General features: G+C 43.6%; 1 protein-coding gene across 1 annotated transcript in view; it reads left to right on the top strand.

Annotated features, from left to right (window-relative positions):
• The window catches only part of SIM2 (SIM bHLH transcription factor 2), a 50,132-nt gene that overhangs the window by 8,661 nt on the left and 23,320 nt on the right, over positions 1-18,151 (top strand). Inside the window, 2 exon segments of the mRNA XM_050332807.1 lie at positions 2,583-2,672; positions 8,641-8,749. Coding sequence (XP_050188764.1) covers positions 2,583-2,672; positions 8,641-8,749 — 199 coding nt within the window.

Below are 18,151 nucleotides of genomic sequence, written 5' to 3'. Positions count from 1 at the left end.
GTGAACGCAAAGTGTCTCCCAGCCCTAAAAGCGTCAATCAGGCACCTCAAATCAGCTGGGAATGTCCCCAGGTAGATCCCGGTCCGAGCCGACGGGGGTTTGTCTGGAGAGGCGCCGGGCACCGGGAATTCCGGGAGGGGAAACCTGTAAGGGAGCGCGGGGCTCCCGAGGGAGGGAACCACCTGGATTGGATCTCCCGTGGACGTTAGCACCTGAAAATACCGTTGTTCACAATCCCGTTGATCTGCTCTGGAATTCCTCTGAACTCCAGGAGAGTTTAGGAAGTCGTAGCTGGGGCGAGTGTTCCAGCAGGAGGGGGGAGGAAAAAAAATAATTGCGTTTAAATTTTTTTTTTTTTTTTTTTTTTTTTAATATATGTGAACTTAATGCAGTGTGGGGTGTTGTTTTTTTTTTTTTTTTCCTGCCCCGATTTTAAAGAGCCAGTAAACAGTAATCATTTAACGGCCGGTTTTATTGTGGGAGGTTAATTCCTGGTCACAGAGCTGGAGCTGTTTTAACTGTTCGCTCGGCTGGGGGATAAAAACCTCAACAGAAAAAACTCTGTTCGGGCTCCGGGGCCGCTTCCCCCCCCACCCAGCGGTGCCGCCAGCAGGGTTTGCCCACCCCCCGTTGTCCTTGTCCCCAGGCTCGAGTTGTGTGGCAGGGTGGGAGAGTTGGGAATGCCGTGCCGGCTCCCCCGACCTTGGAAATGACGTGCAGGGTTATTTGTTTGCTACTCTGCAAAAATATCTCTCCTGCAGGGAAGAGGGAGAGCGTTTTTGGGGGAGGCTGGTTTGGAGGGTGAGGTACCGACCTCATACAGGGACAGAGCTCAAAATGATCTCCTGGGGAGGCATTTCCAGCCTTGAAAATTTTGTTCTAAGTAGGTGACGCCCTCCCAGCTGTTCCAGCATCACTGGTCCAGCTAGAAAATATATATACAGTTATTTATAGGACTATATGTGCATAATAAAATGTACAGAATTAAATACATACCTAGTCACACAAACCATTGCTACACTTGCTCCTCCTCCCAGCTGGCCATTCCACATTTTGTCTGGCATTAATTGAACTTCTGATTAATTAAGTACTGTTCACCTGTGATACTCATTTCGCAGTCCAGTTATTGCTGGATGACGTATTCTTCACATTTTAATAATAAACCCACGTTTACCGTAAACCTTTTTATTTCATTTCACAACCTTTTTTATTTCGTTCCTAGAAACGAAACCTTCCACGTGGAGTTTCAGCTTCAGTGTGCTTTTCTGTACAGGAGATTTTGGGACCTGCTGCACCACACGGTGCAGTAGCAGCAGCCCTGACACCTGTTTAGTTGTGACACTGGGTAGAGCAGTTGTAATATGACAGTGTTTAATATAAAGTTATGGCTGAGGGTGCAATAATTTGTTTCCCATTATAATGCTTCAACAAAATTTAATTTATGTTCAAAAAGGGGGGAAAAAAGTAAAGGCAAAGAGTAACCTGGTTTCAATTACGTGCTGTAGGATCGTTAGTAGGCCAGGGTATAATTTGGGATATTTTCTTATTGGGGTGGTACTATAAGAGCATGGAGCATACAGGGTTTTATTGCTTCTCTTCTGGTTCAGTAACTTCAAATGAATTGAAGTAGGTGGTTCTTTCATCTGCGTGGTGTAAAAATGATTTTTCTCTCCCAAATATATTTTCCTGTGATGTTCCTACCTATGTGCTGACCAAAGCTCCCTACACTGGGTAGAGATAATGGGGACTGTCTGACTGAGGATATCAGATACTCTTGAAAAAATGTCTCAAACTGGGCACTGGGAAATCAAAGCCTCCCCAAACTGAGAGTTAAAGTGTCCAAATCATGGTAATTTTGGCTGAGCTGCACCGCTTGCATCACTTTTCTTTTCCTTGAGTGAATGATACATGGCTAAGTTGAACTTCACTTTTTCCTCACACAAGCAACATTTACCTTCCAGCCAATATCCTGTCAATAAGAATTTGTAGGATTGGATTGGATTCGTTGAGTATTCCTTTGGTCAAGCTTCACAGACTGTAAGAATATAACTTGATCAGCACAGTTATCTCTCTTCCAGCGTGATAAAGTCTTGAAAGCCGATTTATTCTACTTCCCTTTTGGAAATTCAAGTAGTTAGAGAGCAGACTGCTCCGTTCAGAAATACATTATGGAAAACACAGTCAGGCTTACAGCTTTGCTTTACAGCATCATGAAAAACAGTGCAAAGAGCAGTGAGTGGGCTGTGCCTGCCAATTATGCCATAAAAAATGGCTCACGTAGTGTTAGACTTCCCCTAAGCACCACAGAGAGCTCAGGATTTGTGCTAAGCACTGAAATTGCCTGAATCAACAGGAGAATGCTCGCTGGAAGTGCAGCACTAAAGCTGCATCTGTGGGGGGATGAGTTGGGTTTCACCACCCACACGTTGAGGGGTTTGAAGGACCAGCATCAGGGAAAGGTTTCTACTCCTTTCATTTTGCTGCTGTCGATGGAAATCTCCCCCCCATTTTCTTTTGTTTTCACTGGAAACCCTTGAACCAGAGTGCTTGGCTTTTACCCTCCATCTTTCTCTTTGTTTCAGACTCTGGATGGCTTTGTTTTCGTGGTAGCATCAGATGGCAAAATCATGTACATCTCTGAAACAGCATCTGTGCATCTTGGCTTATCTCAGGTATGAGTGATGTGTTAAATCACCTGTTAAATAAAACTTGTGAACCCAGCACTGGTATCTTGCCATTATATAATAATAAAAATAATTTATTTTTTAGGGGTATTTCAAGATTTGACTTTTTTTCCCCTCTGAAAGCGCCCTTAGCAAAATATTCAAATCCCCTTTACTTCCACCCACATTTTGTATCTTTATATCTTTTCTTGTTCATTGTATTTTAACTCCTCATTACCTTTCAAGAAGGGCAATAAATAATATGATATTGCAAATTGCAGATCTGTGCAGGGCCTGAAACCCAACCCTCCTGCCCGGGGAGGTAACTCAATCGCTCTGAAATAAAGCTCAGAACCCGAGCCTGTGAGTTTTAGATTGTGTAAGATATTGAGGCTTGCCATGAAACGGAGAGGAAACCTGATGTGGAACACGAGTTTTATGGTAAATGTGCTTTAGGAAAAAAAGTTAAAAAAAAAAAAAAAAAAAAGAAAAGGGGGGCAGATTTATGAGTGTTCACATGGAATTCAGGGTAGTTTTGCCTGAGTTTTTCCAGCTCAGTGGTCTTTTCAGTAAAGCGTTTTATATGGTCGTGATAGAACTCATAAAACTCGGTTTACTACTGTTCTGCACAAGGAGCATAAGGGGCTTTTTTTATTGTTGTTTTCTTTTTTTCTCAGATGGACATTTCTGATTCTTTTGTTTTTTTTTTTTTTTTTTGGCCTTCTCGGGATAGGCACGAGGGCAAACAGCCCGAATTTATTGCAGAAGGCGACTTTCCATGCCTTTGTCTGTAAAATAAATGTGTTACGGGAATTCCTTGGTAGCACCTGACCCAAGGCTCGCTGAAACCCAACAGAAAAATTCCCAATTAATTTCGCTGGGCCCTGGATGAGACTTGCAAGGAACAGAAGTGTCTCGTCAGAAATTCAGTGTGTCAAACACTTAGAAGAGTTAAATAAAGTGAAATAAAAGACTAAAAGGCAGAGATGAAGGTGAGGGAGGGCAGGGTGTTCTGAAAAGAGCTGAGGAATATGCCCTGTGGTTACTTCAATAGACAGGGAGAGGGCTTGAGTGGTGGGGATTATATGTGTGTTTAACCCAGGTAGTAACTAATATTTTTAATTGAAAAAATGTGGAGTTCTTGGGGTGTGTGTTTATAACAGCGATATTTGAATTAGTAGCCGTGAGAGAAAACAGAACTCTAAATAGAGTTCGAAAAAGCAAATATATAAACTCATAAACACCATTTCTGAGGCCCTGTTTCTCTCATATCTTTACTAAAAGTAGTTTTGAGAATAAATAGTCTGGGTAGGTACTTTTTTTTAATTTTTTTCCCTGCCAGCTTTAAAAACGTGACGAGGAAACTTCCTCAGTTCTTTCTTTTGGGGGAATATGAAGTCGTCAGATCTCGTAGGTCTCAGTGTTATCCAGTGAAATTAAAGATCCATGGGATCAGTGGGACACTAAAGAGACTTTGCCACACGCAAGGAGAGGGGACTGAGAGCTTTAGTCCCATTTATCCCTCCTGGCCATCTGCACTGAGTGAATTCCACGTGCAGGGAAATATCTGTAAGCCCTCAGTGCAAGAAGGGCTGAGCAAAACGGGAGGGATTTGGTGATGTTGGCTTTGGAAGCGAGTTTAATAAGCAAAATCCCCAACTTTTCCCTTTAGGAGATACCTATAAACAACTGAGCTGTGTCCTTGAAAGTTTGGTATTTACAAATAAATGAGCTGCACCCTCGAAAGGATCGAGGGGTGTGAAATTTTCAGACTCTCAGAACACACAATTTCACGGTGCATGGGGTTTTATTTATAAATAAAAAACAAGGCAGGGATTTCCCCCCTCTCCTCTTTCCTCATACCGATTTATCATCCAATCTGCTCTTGCTGTGTCTCAATATTCTATTTTTGAGGGGATAATTTTGCTCTAAGTAGCATTAACATTAATATTAACATCGACAACCTACTCCCCAGGTTATTAATACATAAACACTGGGATAGTCCTGCAGGTTTCCCAGGGCTCTAAATGAGTTCTTGTTCCTGCTTCTCTGGAAATGGCTGGGAATTCTGCCACTGACATCAACAAGAATGGGATTGGTCAGGGGAAGTAAATTCTGCAAGTTATAATCCCACCCTGTGTTTTCAACAAGTGCTCTTACAGAGCTCCAGCCAATACAAGCTGAGAGCAGAGTGACGGTGATCGTAGAAAATCTTTTAGAGTGGGCATGGAAAAAAGGCCTTTTTATTAAATGATTTGACAATTAACTAGTCCACACATCTAATTTCCAGTTAAAGTGCAATTTGTTTAAAAACAATATGTATATATATTTAAAGTAAATTTAAAAAAAAAAAAAAGGTCATTTCAAAATATTTTTGCAGGATATTTTTGGAGACCCATTACAGCCACCTTTATCTTCTGGTTGATCTCGAATTTAACTCCAACAGAGAGAAATCAGAGTTTCTGAAAAATCAGAGCTTCGCTGGCTGGTGTGGTGAACCTGGTTGTACATTTAAAAACAACCCTGTGAGGATGGTTTTTGGGGCAGGACCTCGCTCAGCTCTGCCTGCAGACGATCAGGAGGAGGGTTTCCGAAAATCCACATCCTCATTTTTGGGGTCCTGCCGCTTGATTTGTGGCTTTGGGTTTTGATTTGCCCTCCGGTGTAACGGTAAATATTGTAAATAGTGATGATTAGGACCCCTTCCCTCCTCCATCTAATTCCAGTTGGCCTCAGACCAGTGATGAACTGACTTCTTCTAGTCGAGGCAGCCAATTCCTTGCCTCTTTTTTTCCATGGATACCAAATTAGGTTTCGAATTCCCCAAATATTTTTTTCCCCTCAGAGCCCAAAGACACAAAATGGAGAGGGAAAATCCTCTCAGAAAACAACGGTGAAAGGCATATTTTTATTTTATTTCGAAGGTCTGGAGTTTATTCCACCCATTTTCCGGGCCCACGAGGGAGCCGAGCTTATCTTTGCCTTTTGATAAATCTTGAAATTATTCAACCACAAACATCTGAACTTCTCCAGGGGTTTGTCTTACCCCCATCAAATCAGTATAGGGAAGGCAAAACATGCAATTATTTGCTCTAGAATCCCTCCACTTAGTGCTCTGGGTTTGTTATGGATCATTCCTGGGGAGGAAAACAAAAAAACAGCATAAAAACCCTCTTAGTAGGGAACGGTGATATGTGGTGGTAAGCAGGTATTTACAGATATTAAAAAGCTGCATCAAGGTTTAATAAGCCCAAGGCAGGGGATTTTAGAAGGTTTATGAATTGAACCATGTATTTTGAATTTTTTTTTTTTTTTTAATTATTTTTTTAAAAAGTTTTCAGTGTTTCATTGCAGGCTTTAAAACTGCCCGAGTGGGCTCTGCACAGCAGGAGATTGTGGTGAGCTGCCAAATGATGGATCCATATTTGGGTTATTTGACTCTCACTGCAGCCCCCTCCCCTCATCTCCTCGCTGGTGGCTTTATGTTTCCACTCCCATTTTTACAGCAAATTTTGGTTTTCAGCCCTGAACCTTCCCCTCCCGCTGGTTTTGCTGGGGCTGCAAACACGCAAAAATATTCCCGTGTGTGTAACGAGGAAAACTGGTCATTACTCGGACAAAACATTGCAGGTTTGAATTTTAAATATCAAATTATAGCAGGATATAAACGACATTTTTGGATAAAACCGTGACCTTTGGATCCCGTGTGTATCCACGAGGATTCCTTTTAAAATAGGTGATGGTTTTGGGAAAAGCAAGAGATGCCCACGGGTTGTAGCTTTTAAGAGCTGATTTGGTCATGATTATGCTCAGTAACAGCAGAGATGCAACAAGATCTTTTTGGTTCACTGCAGTTGATGTGTCCTGTCAGGTTGATTGGTGTGGTTTTTTTTTTTTTGGTAAGAAAGTCTTTATATTGAAGGGAGAGATTGTTTAGACAGAACCACCCGTGGATTTTTGTTTTTTGGAAGGTAAATTCTCTGATAGAAGTGTTTTCGTTTCAAGGGCAAAACATTCAGGAGAAAAAAAATCGCTATTAGCCAAAATAAAAAATAAAATAATAAGAGCAGGGTCATAAGTGATGCTCCTTTTGGTTTAAACACTGACCTCAGCTGTGCATCTTTTAATAGTATTTTTTTTTTTAATGTTTTGGCCAGTGAAGTGTCCATCACCATAAGAATAATTAGACTTTTTAACGTGTCTGTAGGTTAAAAAATGGACATTTACAGTATGTCTTCCCCCTTGTAATTACAAAGAAACAGAAGGATTGCCAAGCACGATTCACAGCGAGATGTGTGCTCTCCTTCCTCCCTTGCCACTGAAACTTGAATGTGGGTTGTAACAAGTCCCCACCTGTTTCTGTCCTGGAAAGGAGCAGCCACTGCTTTAAAAGGAGAACTTCTAGAGAAAATTATATAAATGAAATAACATAGATAATATCCTTTTCTTCTTTTCCTTTTCCCCTTCCCCTCTCCCTCATTTCTTCCTTTCTTTCTCTCTTTCTCTTTTGTTCTTTTCTCTCTTTCTCTCTCTCTCCTTCTTTCTCTTTCTCTCTTTATTTTCTCTTTCTTTCTTTCTTTCTTTCTTTCTCTTTCTTTTTCTTTCTTTCTTTCTTTCTTTCTTTCTTTCTTTCTTTCTTTCTTTCTTTCTTTCTTTCTTTCTTTCTTTCTTTCTTTCTTTCTTTCTTTCTTTCTTTCTTTCTTTCTTTCTTTCTTTCTTTCTTTCTTTCTTTCTTTCTTTCTTTCTTTCTTTCTTTCTTTTCTCTTTCCCATCTCTTTCTTTTCCACTTTTTTCCCCCCCCTTACTCAGTGAAGTTTTAGTCTGGTGAAAACATCAAATCAGTGTTGATGTTTTTGTTTTTGCAGGGAGAGGCTGTTGGAAAAAGAGCGGTGGGGGAATAAAGAGGAAAAAAAAAAAGTTAGTTTGCACAGTCCTGGGAAGGGACATTCCATGAATAATGCAGAAAATGGGAGGATGAGAAACATTTTCAGAAGAAGATTGCTTTGTGGGGGCAGACAACTTCATTTATCCCGAAGAAAAGGCAACTCACACATCTTAGCAAAGCAGCAGGACCGGCTCAGAATGATGGGTTAAATTACTTCACCTCTCGGCCAGCTCTGATCTTGGGGGCCCACGGCCCATCAGGCCACTCAGAACAATTGGGCAGCCTGACACTAATTTAAAACACAGGCTCAGGGTATTGCTTGGCTCCTTAAATCAATCCCTGCAGCTATCTGGAGACTTTTGGGGGGGGTTTCAGACGTGGCAAACAGAGCCGGCAGAGGGGACGCCGCTCGCTCGGTTGTGTGTGTGCAGCAGTTCTCAGGGACACGAGGGTGGGAAAGGCAGGAATCCACCCCTGAGCCAGCAAAGCTCAAGGGAGAAGAGGAAACACATGGATATTTCCAACAGATCCAGTCTTTAGCCCTGCATGTTTACTCAGAGCAGTGCAAAAACCCCGTGGAATTCTGCCTTTGGAATTCCCTGGCCGCCGCTCCGTGGCCGTGGATGGAGCGTGGTGGGCGCTCCCTGAAAAGGCACAAAGGGATTGTGTGAGTGGAGTGGTTTTGGGCTCAGAAAGCTCAGCTGCCAGCTGAGGGCAGGTGAGAGTTTCTGGGAACCTGGAGAAACGTTGTGTTTGAAGTGTCTGCCTCCTTGGGAGACGTTAAGGCCGTCCACGGAGATTTTACCCCGTTTTGGGGCCATCAAACATTTCTACAGCTGCTCTGGTTTGTCACTCCATTCCCAGCTCTCTCTAACAGCAGCTCTTCTGTCTCTGATGCATCACCAGAAATTCCCACAATAATATTAACTACTGCTGAAGAAGGTTAATTAATTCAGCGGAACAGGTGTAATTTGGAAGGAAGATGGGTTTGATACACCACGGTCTGCTCTAAAAAACGGTGTGTGTGGTCACCCATCTGCTTGAGGGCAAAACAAAATGAACCAGCTGCGTGTGTTGTGTGTCCCTTCACAGGTGGAGCTGACTGGAAACAGCATTTACGAGTACATCCACCCCTCTGACCACGACGAGATGACAGCTGTGCTTACTGCTCACCAGCCTCTCCATCCTCACCTCTTGCAAGGTACCTGTCACCAAACTACACGGGAAAAAGTTAAAAAGTTAAAAAAAAACCAAAAAAGAGTGATGAATTCCAACCCAAAGCATTCCATGATTCCATAAATTTGTATTTATCCTGTTTGAAGATGCACACAAATGGAGGAGGAACACGAACCTGAAACCACGACCCAGGATTTTGGGTTGCTGTGCTAAGAGGAATGAGCTACCCCAGGTTAAATGATGCCTCTCATGCCATGAAGCTTTAAACAGCTTTTTTAGATTTTGCCCAGTGGGAATTTCATTTATTTTGTCATCACTGCTGAGGCTGCAGAAATGGTGTCATGGTCTGTGTGGGCACAGTTGAAGCTACGTGGTCTCAGCGGGGGGAAAAAAACCACTAAAACATCAGGCAGTTGGTAAACGGGAGGGTATTTTTAATATTTTTGAAACAACTGATAAATTGGAACTGTTAAATTTGATGGTGGAACTGGATGAGCTTGAAGGTCTCTTCCAACCTTGCTGATCCCGTGAAATCTATGACTTTCCATGCAGTTTTGCTGGTATCCAGAGTATTTTTATACCTACTGCCTTGTCAATGCCAATAACCTCTTTTTTTTTCTTAAAAATACACATTTTTCAATTTATTATTGGACATTTTTCCAAATTTAAAGTCATGAGCGACTGATTGGAATTAATTTCCATGCCAAAATCAACTAATCCCACAGCTCTTCCCGTTCTTCCCAAATATATCCCTCATTCTCCGCAGCTTTCTTTTCCTCCCCCCATGTAGATTTGCTGTTAGATATCAAAATCAGGCTCTGGTTTCTCATCAGTGGAAAGTTTAAGGAAAATTCCCTTGGAATTGGGATCCACTGAGGGGTGTTTGGTATAAAATTTTGTGTGGCAGAGGAAATTGATAAAAACTCCCAACATCAGGATCTGATTTGGATTCCTAGACTTGGAGAAGCTGAGCAGAGGAGGTCAGCTGTGTCCTGGTTTGTAAAGGGATTATCTTAGGGAAACATGGAATATTTTATGGAAATTTCTTCCCCCTCAAAAAATACATGGAGTGGGTGTAATAAAATAACCAGAATCTACAGTTAAAGCTTTATAAAATTGTCAGAGTGAACAAATATTTATTTTCTTTTGCCTCCCCTGTGCCAGTAATTCCTTTTTCTGCAGCGTTTTATACATATATATCTTGAGATATAAACTTAAATCTCAATTATATCTTAAAGATATAGTTTTAAACTACCTGGGCTACAAAAATCAAAGCAGGTTTTCCTATTTTAATCCACTGAAGCCCTGAAACCTATTAAAAAAATGAGAGGAATGAACTTCTGTCTGTATCTGAGTAGATATTTTCAATATTTAGGTAGAACACGGAGTTCCACAAATAACTTAGGACAGAGGGCAGTTGAGTGGAAGTGGTTTTATTTTATAAGAAAAAAAAAAAAAAAGAGGAAAACAGACTTTGTAAAGAGCGTTTTTTGTCATTTTGGTTTCACTTTACATCTTTTAATCTTCTAAAACACGTCTGAATCATCGGGTCAGATAAAAACATTCCTTTTGTAACTTTATTATGTTCCAGATTTCTCCAATCTGGGGCATTACTTAGGTGTAAAATCAATATTCCACTGTGGGCACGGATTTTTATATGAGAAATTTACAGCTTTGGCTCATGTAAAGTGCCCAGATATTGAGACACATTTTTAGTTCAGGTGCTATTTCAGCAGCTGTAGCTGGATAAGATCAGCTCTGAGAGGAATAAAATCACAAATGTCAACAGACGTATCTACACTTTGTGGTGTTCTGTTACTGGTGTTAAATAACCCCGAGTACAGATTATTTTTGACCTCTAGTTTTATAGTCTTTGTAAATTTGGATTTTACCCCTATTTGTGAGTGCATAAAATCAGAGATACCGGGGATTTCTTAAGATAATCCTCACTGTCACATTGTTTTTCGTCAGATAACTCACTCTGGTGTAAGAAAAAATTACATATTAGTTTAAAAGGCACAAACCTTCTTAAATCATTACATTTTAAGTTTGCCCTGGACTTCCTCATGTTTCAAGTAGAACAAATACAGCAGATAAACAATTTTGTTTTTCTAAAAGAGAGTGGAAATACTTGAATAATCACAGACTTCCAGAAGCTGGGACCTCATAGCAAGGTTAAAGGTAATAAAGTTTGGGAATATGGATGTTGGTGAACTGTGAGAGTGGGCAGGCCCTGGAATAGGTTTCCCAGAGAAGCTGTGGCTGCCCCTGGATCCCTGGAAGTGTCCAAGGCCAGGCTGGAGCACCCTGGGCTGGTGGAAGATGTCCCAGCCCATGGTAGGGAGTTGGAATTGGATGATCTTTGAGATCTCTTCCAACCCAAACCATTCTATCATTCTATGATCAGTTCAGTTTACCAGAAAGAAGATTTGAAGGTGGCTTGATTACTGTGTGTACACATTTCCAAGGAAAGAAAATACTGGGAACTAAAGGGCTGGTTTAGAAGAAAAACACATCAAGCAGCAACATCTGTGCAGTGAAACCACAAAAACTCGAATTGGAATAATGCATTCATTTCTGACTGGGGGGCTGATTAACCACAAGAAGAAAACACTGAGGGGAAGCAGGGATTTCTTCCAGTTTGGATGCCTTCAGCTCAAGGCTGCACGTTGGAGAAGGCAGAATTCAGGCAAAAAGAAGCTCAGCACAGGGCTTGGAGGCTGAATTTTAACGATCTGAACTGCCCAGGTCACAGCTAAGACCTCGTGCTCCTTTCTCTAAGCCTACAAGCCATGACTCAAGGAGAGCCCTAAGCCCCATGATCTGTGGGGGCTTTGGAGAATTTCAGCTCTGCCTCACGAAGTCTTTGAGCTGCCCTTTTTGCTCGAGTGGCCAGCAGTGAGGATGTAAAGCAATATGTACTCTGCTGTGAGAGAAGCCAACAGCTGGACTCTCTGAGGGTGGTTAGGGTGGGGAAAAAAGGATAATCTCCCTCACATATGTGTTAAAAGTAGAATACAACTCAGTGAATCACCTCACGTGAGTCTTCAGGCCAAGTTTGCACCAGAGTGCTTTGACTTAGTTCTGTACCTGTGAAGACTCTCACCTCAGTTTTGCACTCCCAGTGCCACCTGTTCTTGTTGCAAAGGTTGGCATCAGGGTTACTGGGCCTCCCTCTCTTGGTATGATGAGGCAATAGTAGGTTTTGAGACTTGGAAGCCTTTAAGGTTGTGTTTCAGAGTGACTGTAGAGACTTGGTGCGTGTTGCAGATCTCTCCTCCTTAGAGCAGCAGAACTATTGGGTGGTGGTTGTGGTGCCAGGTCAAATTCTGCCTCATTGAAATCCTGAATATTCTGATTTGGAAGGAACCCACCAGGATCACCCAGTGCCACCCCTGGCCCTGCCCAGGACACCCCAACACTCCCCCCTGTCCCTCAGAGCGTTGCCCAAACGCTCCTGGAGCTCTGGCAGCCTTGGGGCCGTGCCCACTGCCCTGGGGAGCCTGGGCAGTGCCAACCACCCTCTGGGGGAAGAACCTTGTGCTGAGCTCCAAGCTGAGCCTGCCCTGGCACAGCTCCAGCCCTTCCCTGGGTGCTGTCCCTGTCCCAGCCAGCAGAGGTGGGAGCTGCCCCTCGGGAGGAGCTGCAGCCCCCGCTGAGCTCTGCCCTCCTCTGCTCCAGCTGCACCAGCCCAGTGCCCTCAGCTGCTCCTCCTGCAGCCCCTCTAAACCCTTCACCATCTTTGTGCCCATCCTCTGGACACTCTCTAAGAGCTTTAGGTCCTATATTGTGGTGCCCAAAACCACCCCCAGGCTCGAGGTGAGGCCACCCCAGCACGGAGCAGGGCTGGTAATGGACAGCAGCTCCAGAACTTCCTGCGGGCAGGTGAGGAGTTTGCCCCTTTCCTCACCTCACAGGGAGCTCAAAACTGAATGTCCACCTGGCCAGTAAGTCCAAGCAGCCAGAGCTCAGCAGCAAAGCATTTTGGTATTGGCAGGATGGGGTGACAATGCTGGCAGGGGTTTGTGAGGTGACGTTACCAGGTGCCCTCTCCAGAGGTGATAATAACATGTCCAAAAGAGTGGCTGGATTTCAGGGAGTGAATTGCTCCAGGATGACTGACTACAGCCAGCTCCCACCAGCACAGACTTTGGAGGGAACAATGTGCCAGCACAAGCTGGGGTGCAATCAGAACGTTACGCCCTCAAATGATGCTACTTTTGAAATATCTGTGTTGCTGAACTGTCTCCACCAACTATTTCTGTAGGAAGTTTTCTCTCACAGTTCACAGCACAGAGTGGAGGGCCTGCAGCAAGGCAGCAACACTTACTAAACCATCCATCTCTTGAGGCTGATACAAGCCAGAAAACAAGCAAAATAAAAGATATTTGCCCTGCAGGTTCACCCAGACGAGGAATTAATGCTGAGAGGGATTCAGCATTTTGTGCTGCTCCTCAGTGTGTGTCTCCAGTCAGGCACTGTGTGTCTCTTCTTGGCTTTAATTGCTTTTTCTGAGATTTTAAACCTCTGAAACATCTACAGCTTCCCAAATTTTGCTGACTCACACCAAGGCTCAGGGTACTAAAAGCAGTTTCTTAACATTCCCTGGAGCAGGGAAAGGGAAAAAGCCAAGAAGAAGCAGATCCCTGTGCATACTTTTCCTCTCAGGGAAGAAACTTCTCCCCTCCACAGGTACAGTTTGATATCAAAAGAAGGGAATAGAAAATCTGGCATCTTTTTTTATGAATTTTTAAATAATTTTATTTTATTTTTAAAGAATTTTATTTTATTTTATTTTTCCAGTGGCACATATGCAAAAGACCGACACAGGCAGGAATTTCAGTTTTCATTAATTTAAAGATATTTTGTGGGAGAACTGTTAGTGAATGATGATGGTTTAACATGATCCTGTTGCCACTGTTTGACAGGGTTACTTTAAACACGAGGAACACAGAAAATAGAACTTTTTGACGTACAAAAGTGGAAAAGAGGGCAGATTGCTGACCACCCACTGAAAACATCTCTTTAATATAAAAAGAGTAAAGTATACCAAAGAGAGGAGAGTGATTCAGACTGTAAATCCTGTTGTTTTCCTTTCTGCCTAGTGCTCTGTTGATTTTTTTCTCCAAGGAAAGTTTGGAAGTATCACTTACAGGAAGAAGGGAAAATTTGGGCAAATGCAAGTAGACGGCTGAGTTTGGATGGCAGGAATGATGACAGAGACAATTTACCCTCTGCAGCACTGCCAGGCTTCTGAATGTAACCAGGACACACAACAAACTGCCTAAAGGGGGAGGAGATCTGGGCAGTTTGTGCAAGGTTGGAACTCCAGGACAGGCCAGGAACAGAACTGATCCCTTTCCTGCCACAGCCAGAGCATTACCAGGGCAAAGCAAGGCATTTCCAACCCCCTTCCCACGCTGCTTCTGTTGGTCAATCCTGGATTCCCAGCTTGAGGACTGTCTCAAAACTGTGTGTGCTGTTGTGGAAGCATCTCTTCTGTGTGTGTCTCCAGCCTTCTCACCTCTTTTTTTGGTTTAGAAGTTGGTGTCACCCTCATCCAGGATTAAGGGATAGAGGTTGTGGCATTCTGGCTCCTGTCCAACATGGAGAAGAGAAGGCTCCAGGGAGATCTTAGAGCCCCTTCCAGTGCCTAAAGGGGCTCCAGGAAAGTTGGAGAGGGACTTTGGACAAGGGAAAGGTAGTGATGGGACAAGGGGGAATGGCTTTAAGCTGAAGGAGGGCAGGGTTAGATGGGATATTGGGAAGGAATTCCTGGCTGGGTGGGTGGGCAGGCCCTGGCACAGGTTGCCCAGAGAAGCTGTGGCTGCCCCTGGATCCCTGGAAGTGTCCCAGGCCAGGTTGGACGGGGCTTGGAGCAACCTGGGCTGGTGGAAGGTGTCCCTGCCCATGGCAGGGGGTGGCATTGGATGAGCTTTGAGATCCCTTCCAACCCAAACCATTCTGGGATTCTGGGATTCTGTGTCTCACACAAATCTACTCCCAAGAGTCAAGCCAAGATGCTCACATGCTCTTTTATCAGCCCTGGGCTGGGTGGGACCCAGCTGCCTTGCAGACCACACAAGAATAAGAGCAGAACAAATGTGACCTCAGAGAACGGAGGAGATGAGATGGAAACAACCAACAGAAAGGGGGAGAAAATATGCAGAGTGCTTGGGCAGAAAAGTGTTATCTGCACATGAACTTCTGTGTTTGCACCTGTAGAAGAGCCCAGCAGGGACACAGAGAGAGCTGATCCCACCTGTGCCTTGTCTCCTGAGGATGCAGGAGCTTGAGGCAAGGGTGTGTCTCCACACAAGGTGGACATGAGGGAAGATAGAATCAGAACCTGTTCTAAATGTGCCCTTTGAGAACAGTCTCCATCTCCTGCACTAGAGCTGAAATTTAACCCATCATTTGTGTTTGGAGTTCCTAATTTTAATGCTGCTTCGTGGGTTTTTTCTGGAGTGACAGATGACACGAACATTCCTGAAACAGCTCGTGGTGCAGTGCTGGGCACTTTGCATCCCCATTTATATTCATTTACAAAGTGGTTCTGCAACAAAACAATGTCCTATTTTGCTAACGTGAAAACTTGAGAGCTTTGGAAATGGGGTATAAAATAGCAGCTTTCACCTTAGGGAAAATAAAGGCATGAGAGGTGAAACTGTGGGAAAAACTCACGAGGAACTGTTTTCTCAGTCCTCTGTGCAACCACAGAATTCTGTGACTGCTTTCTTTCAAAATAGATGAAAAGATGGAGCTGAAAGCAAAGATGAATTTCAGAGTTGCTCCTCTAGGGATGGACAATTCTGGCTCCCAGAAAGCTAACCATAATTTCACAGAAAGGCTCGGAGAATCCTGCTTGGCAGTCGTTGCAATAGGAGTGAACAAATGCACAGACTCTTTACCCAAAATAGCAAAGGCTCATTTTTCTTTACTGTGACATTTATTCTGTTTCTGAGAGCACAAAAATACAAATCTGTAGAATATAAACAGGCCATTTTGTTCTTGAAGTCAAACTGTGTTGCATGATGGACAAGCCAAGAAAAGGAAAGGGATTATTGGAGAGGACACACTTTGGAGAAATGGGACTTTGTGCCCTGAGAAAGAAATACATCTTCTGTTTGTCCACAGCCAGCAGGGTATTTCTCTGTTCTCATTCCCAGGTTGCTGTGTTTCAGCTCTGTGGGGATGTAGGGACAAGTTTGGGCTGGGATTTGACTGATGCCATTTATTTTCTGCCTCATTTATGGCTTTTGCTGGATCTACTCAACTCCATCACAGCAGAGCTCGAGGGAGGGAGCTCTGCAAGCTGGCCAGGAAATATAGGAATAATTAACAGAATAGAAATGCTTCTGTGAACCTGATATGGGAAAAGTGGAGTTTGGTAAAAAATCAGCAGTGGTGGATTTGAAATGGACATCTTGGACATGGATGTGGATTCTGACCTCACAGAATCATGGAATCAGAGAACAGTTGGGTTGGAAAGGGCCTTAAGGATGTCTGCAACCTGCTGGTCTCACCTTTTCTCTCTGATGAATAGAAATAGTTTCTACATTGATTTTTGAATGTTTTCTTAACACTTAAAGGAAAGGTGTTAACATCCCTTTCACTAATCCATTTACATAGTTAATATGCACAAATAGTTAAATGCATTGCTTAAACTTCTGTTGTTAGATGGTATGAATATTCTCTACTAATTAAGAAGGCTATTTGCCTTCAGTATTGCTCATATTCTGGTTCAGTCATGACATTTTATTATTCATATCATTTTCCTAGTCACTGTTCTCTCAAGTTTCATATCTATGTGCTTTATCCACAGATTGCTTGAGCTTTAACTACTTAAGAACTGGCAGCACTTCATTGGTATCTTTTCTGTTTCAAACCTTCTTGATAGCCCAAGATCCTCTCTGTGTTTCACCTTTGCTTGAAAAAACAGCTGTGACATCAATAATTACATTACTAGGCCGAGATGCTTTATGTTGTTGTTTTTTCCAGTTTTTCAAAACTTCATTCTGGTTGATAAACTCACAACTTCTCAGAATAATTGATTACATTCACCTCTTACTTAAGCCTGAAGTGCTTATTTTATATTTACCAATTTTATGTCTTCCCTCATTTGAGACTTTTACTCCATCCCTGGGCATCTCCACTCTGTTTTTAGAGCAGGTGCTCACCATTTGTGCCACAGGCTTTCTTTTCCCTGCTTTATCCTGAGTTCCCACGTCTCCCGTTCCTCACAATTTAGTGATTAACCTCTGCAGCAGGACAGCTGCCTCAGCAATCACTCTGCTCAGAACTCATCTGATTTCTCCCAAATGAATATTCAGAGTCTCCCTCTTTGCTCGCTAAACCTTTAAGTACCTCATTTCCTTTCCACGTCCTCTTCATCAGAGCAGATGATCTGAATTACGTCAGGTCCAGCCTGGATGGGATGTTTGAAGTTCTGCATTATGCTGGTGGCTGTGTTATCATCCAGCAGGACAGCAGGCCTTTTATTTCTCAGCTTTACAACTGCAAATTTGTTTGAGTTCTTTTTTGCTTTGCTGCCCACTTTTGCCACTTCTGAGGGTACTGAGGGGGTCACACTGGTGAAGGTACCAGTTAATATGGTAACACTTAAAATTTAAAATGAACACCAAGTCACACCATTCACAGTCTTGCACATCTAATTTTTTATGGGAGGGGTTTGGTCTTATTGCTCCTTCATATTTTGCAACCTCTCCATCAGGCCTGGAGAGGGTTTGGCCAGGAGGAGGAATTTGTTGCTGGCAAGGGTGGTCAGGCCTTGGCAGGGGCTGCCCAGGGAGGTTTGGAGTGCCCAGCCCTGGAGGTGTCCAAGGCAGGCCTGGCCGTGGCACTCAGTGCTCTGGGCTGGGGGACAGGGTGGGGATGGGGCACAGGGGGATCCATGGGCTGGGAGGGCTTTTCCAACCCAAATGATTCTGGGATTCTGCTTTCCCTTGCCAGTGAGTCAGCCTCAAAGTTTGCTTGTAGATTTTCTACTCTCACACAAACACACTCACAAGGATCTCGCTGTGGTAGCTTTTGTGTTCTCCAGCTCCAATCCTGCAAACCAGATGTCAGATTCCATGGAGCACCTGCACCTTTTTCACTGGGCACCTTGAACCAGAATCACACAATGGGTAGGGTTGGAAGGGCCCACAGTGGGCTCATCTGGTCCCACCTCCCTGCTCCAGCAGGGCCATCCCAGAGCACATGGCACAGGATTGTGCCCAGATGGTCTGGAATATCCCCAGGGAGAATATTCCACACCCTCTCTGGTCTCTGTTCAGTGCTGGGTCACTGCCCAGCAAAGAAGTTCTTCCTCCTGTGCAGGTGGAACTTGCTGGGCATCAGTTCCTGCCCCTTCCTCTTGTGCCATTGCTGGGCCCCCCCGAGCAGAGCCTGGTCCATCCTCTGC

The sequence above is a fragment of the Myiozetetes cayanensis genome, unplaced genomic scaffold, assembly GCF_022539395.1.
Source record: "Myiozetetes cayanensis isolate MyiCay16 unplaced genomic scaffold, myiCay2020 scf5-8, whole genome shotgun sequence".
NCBI lineage: Eukaryota > Metazoa > Chordata > Aves > Passeriformes > Tyrannidae > Myiozetetes > Myiozetetes cayanensis.
The sequence above is the reverse complement of the archived record's forward strand: the minus strand, read 5'-3'. Positions and strand labels throughout refer to the sequence as shown.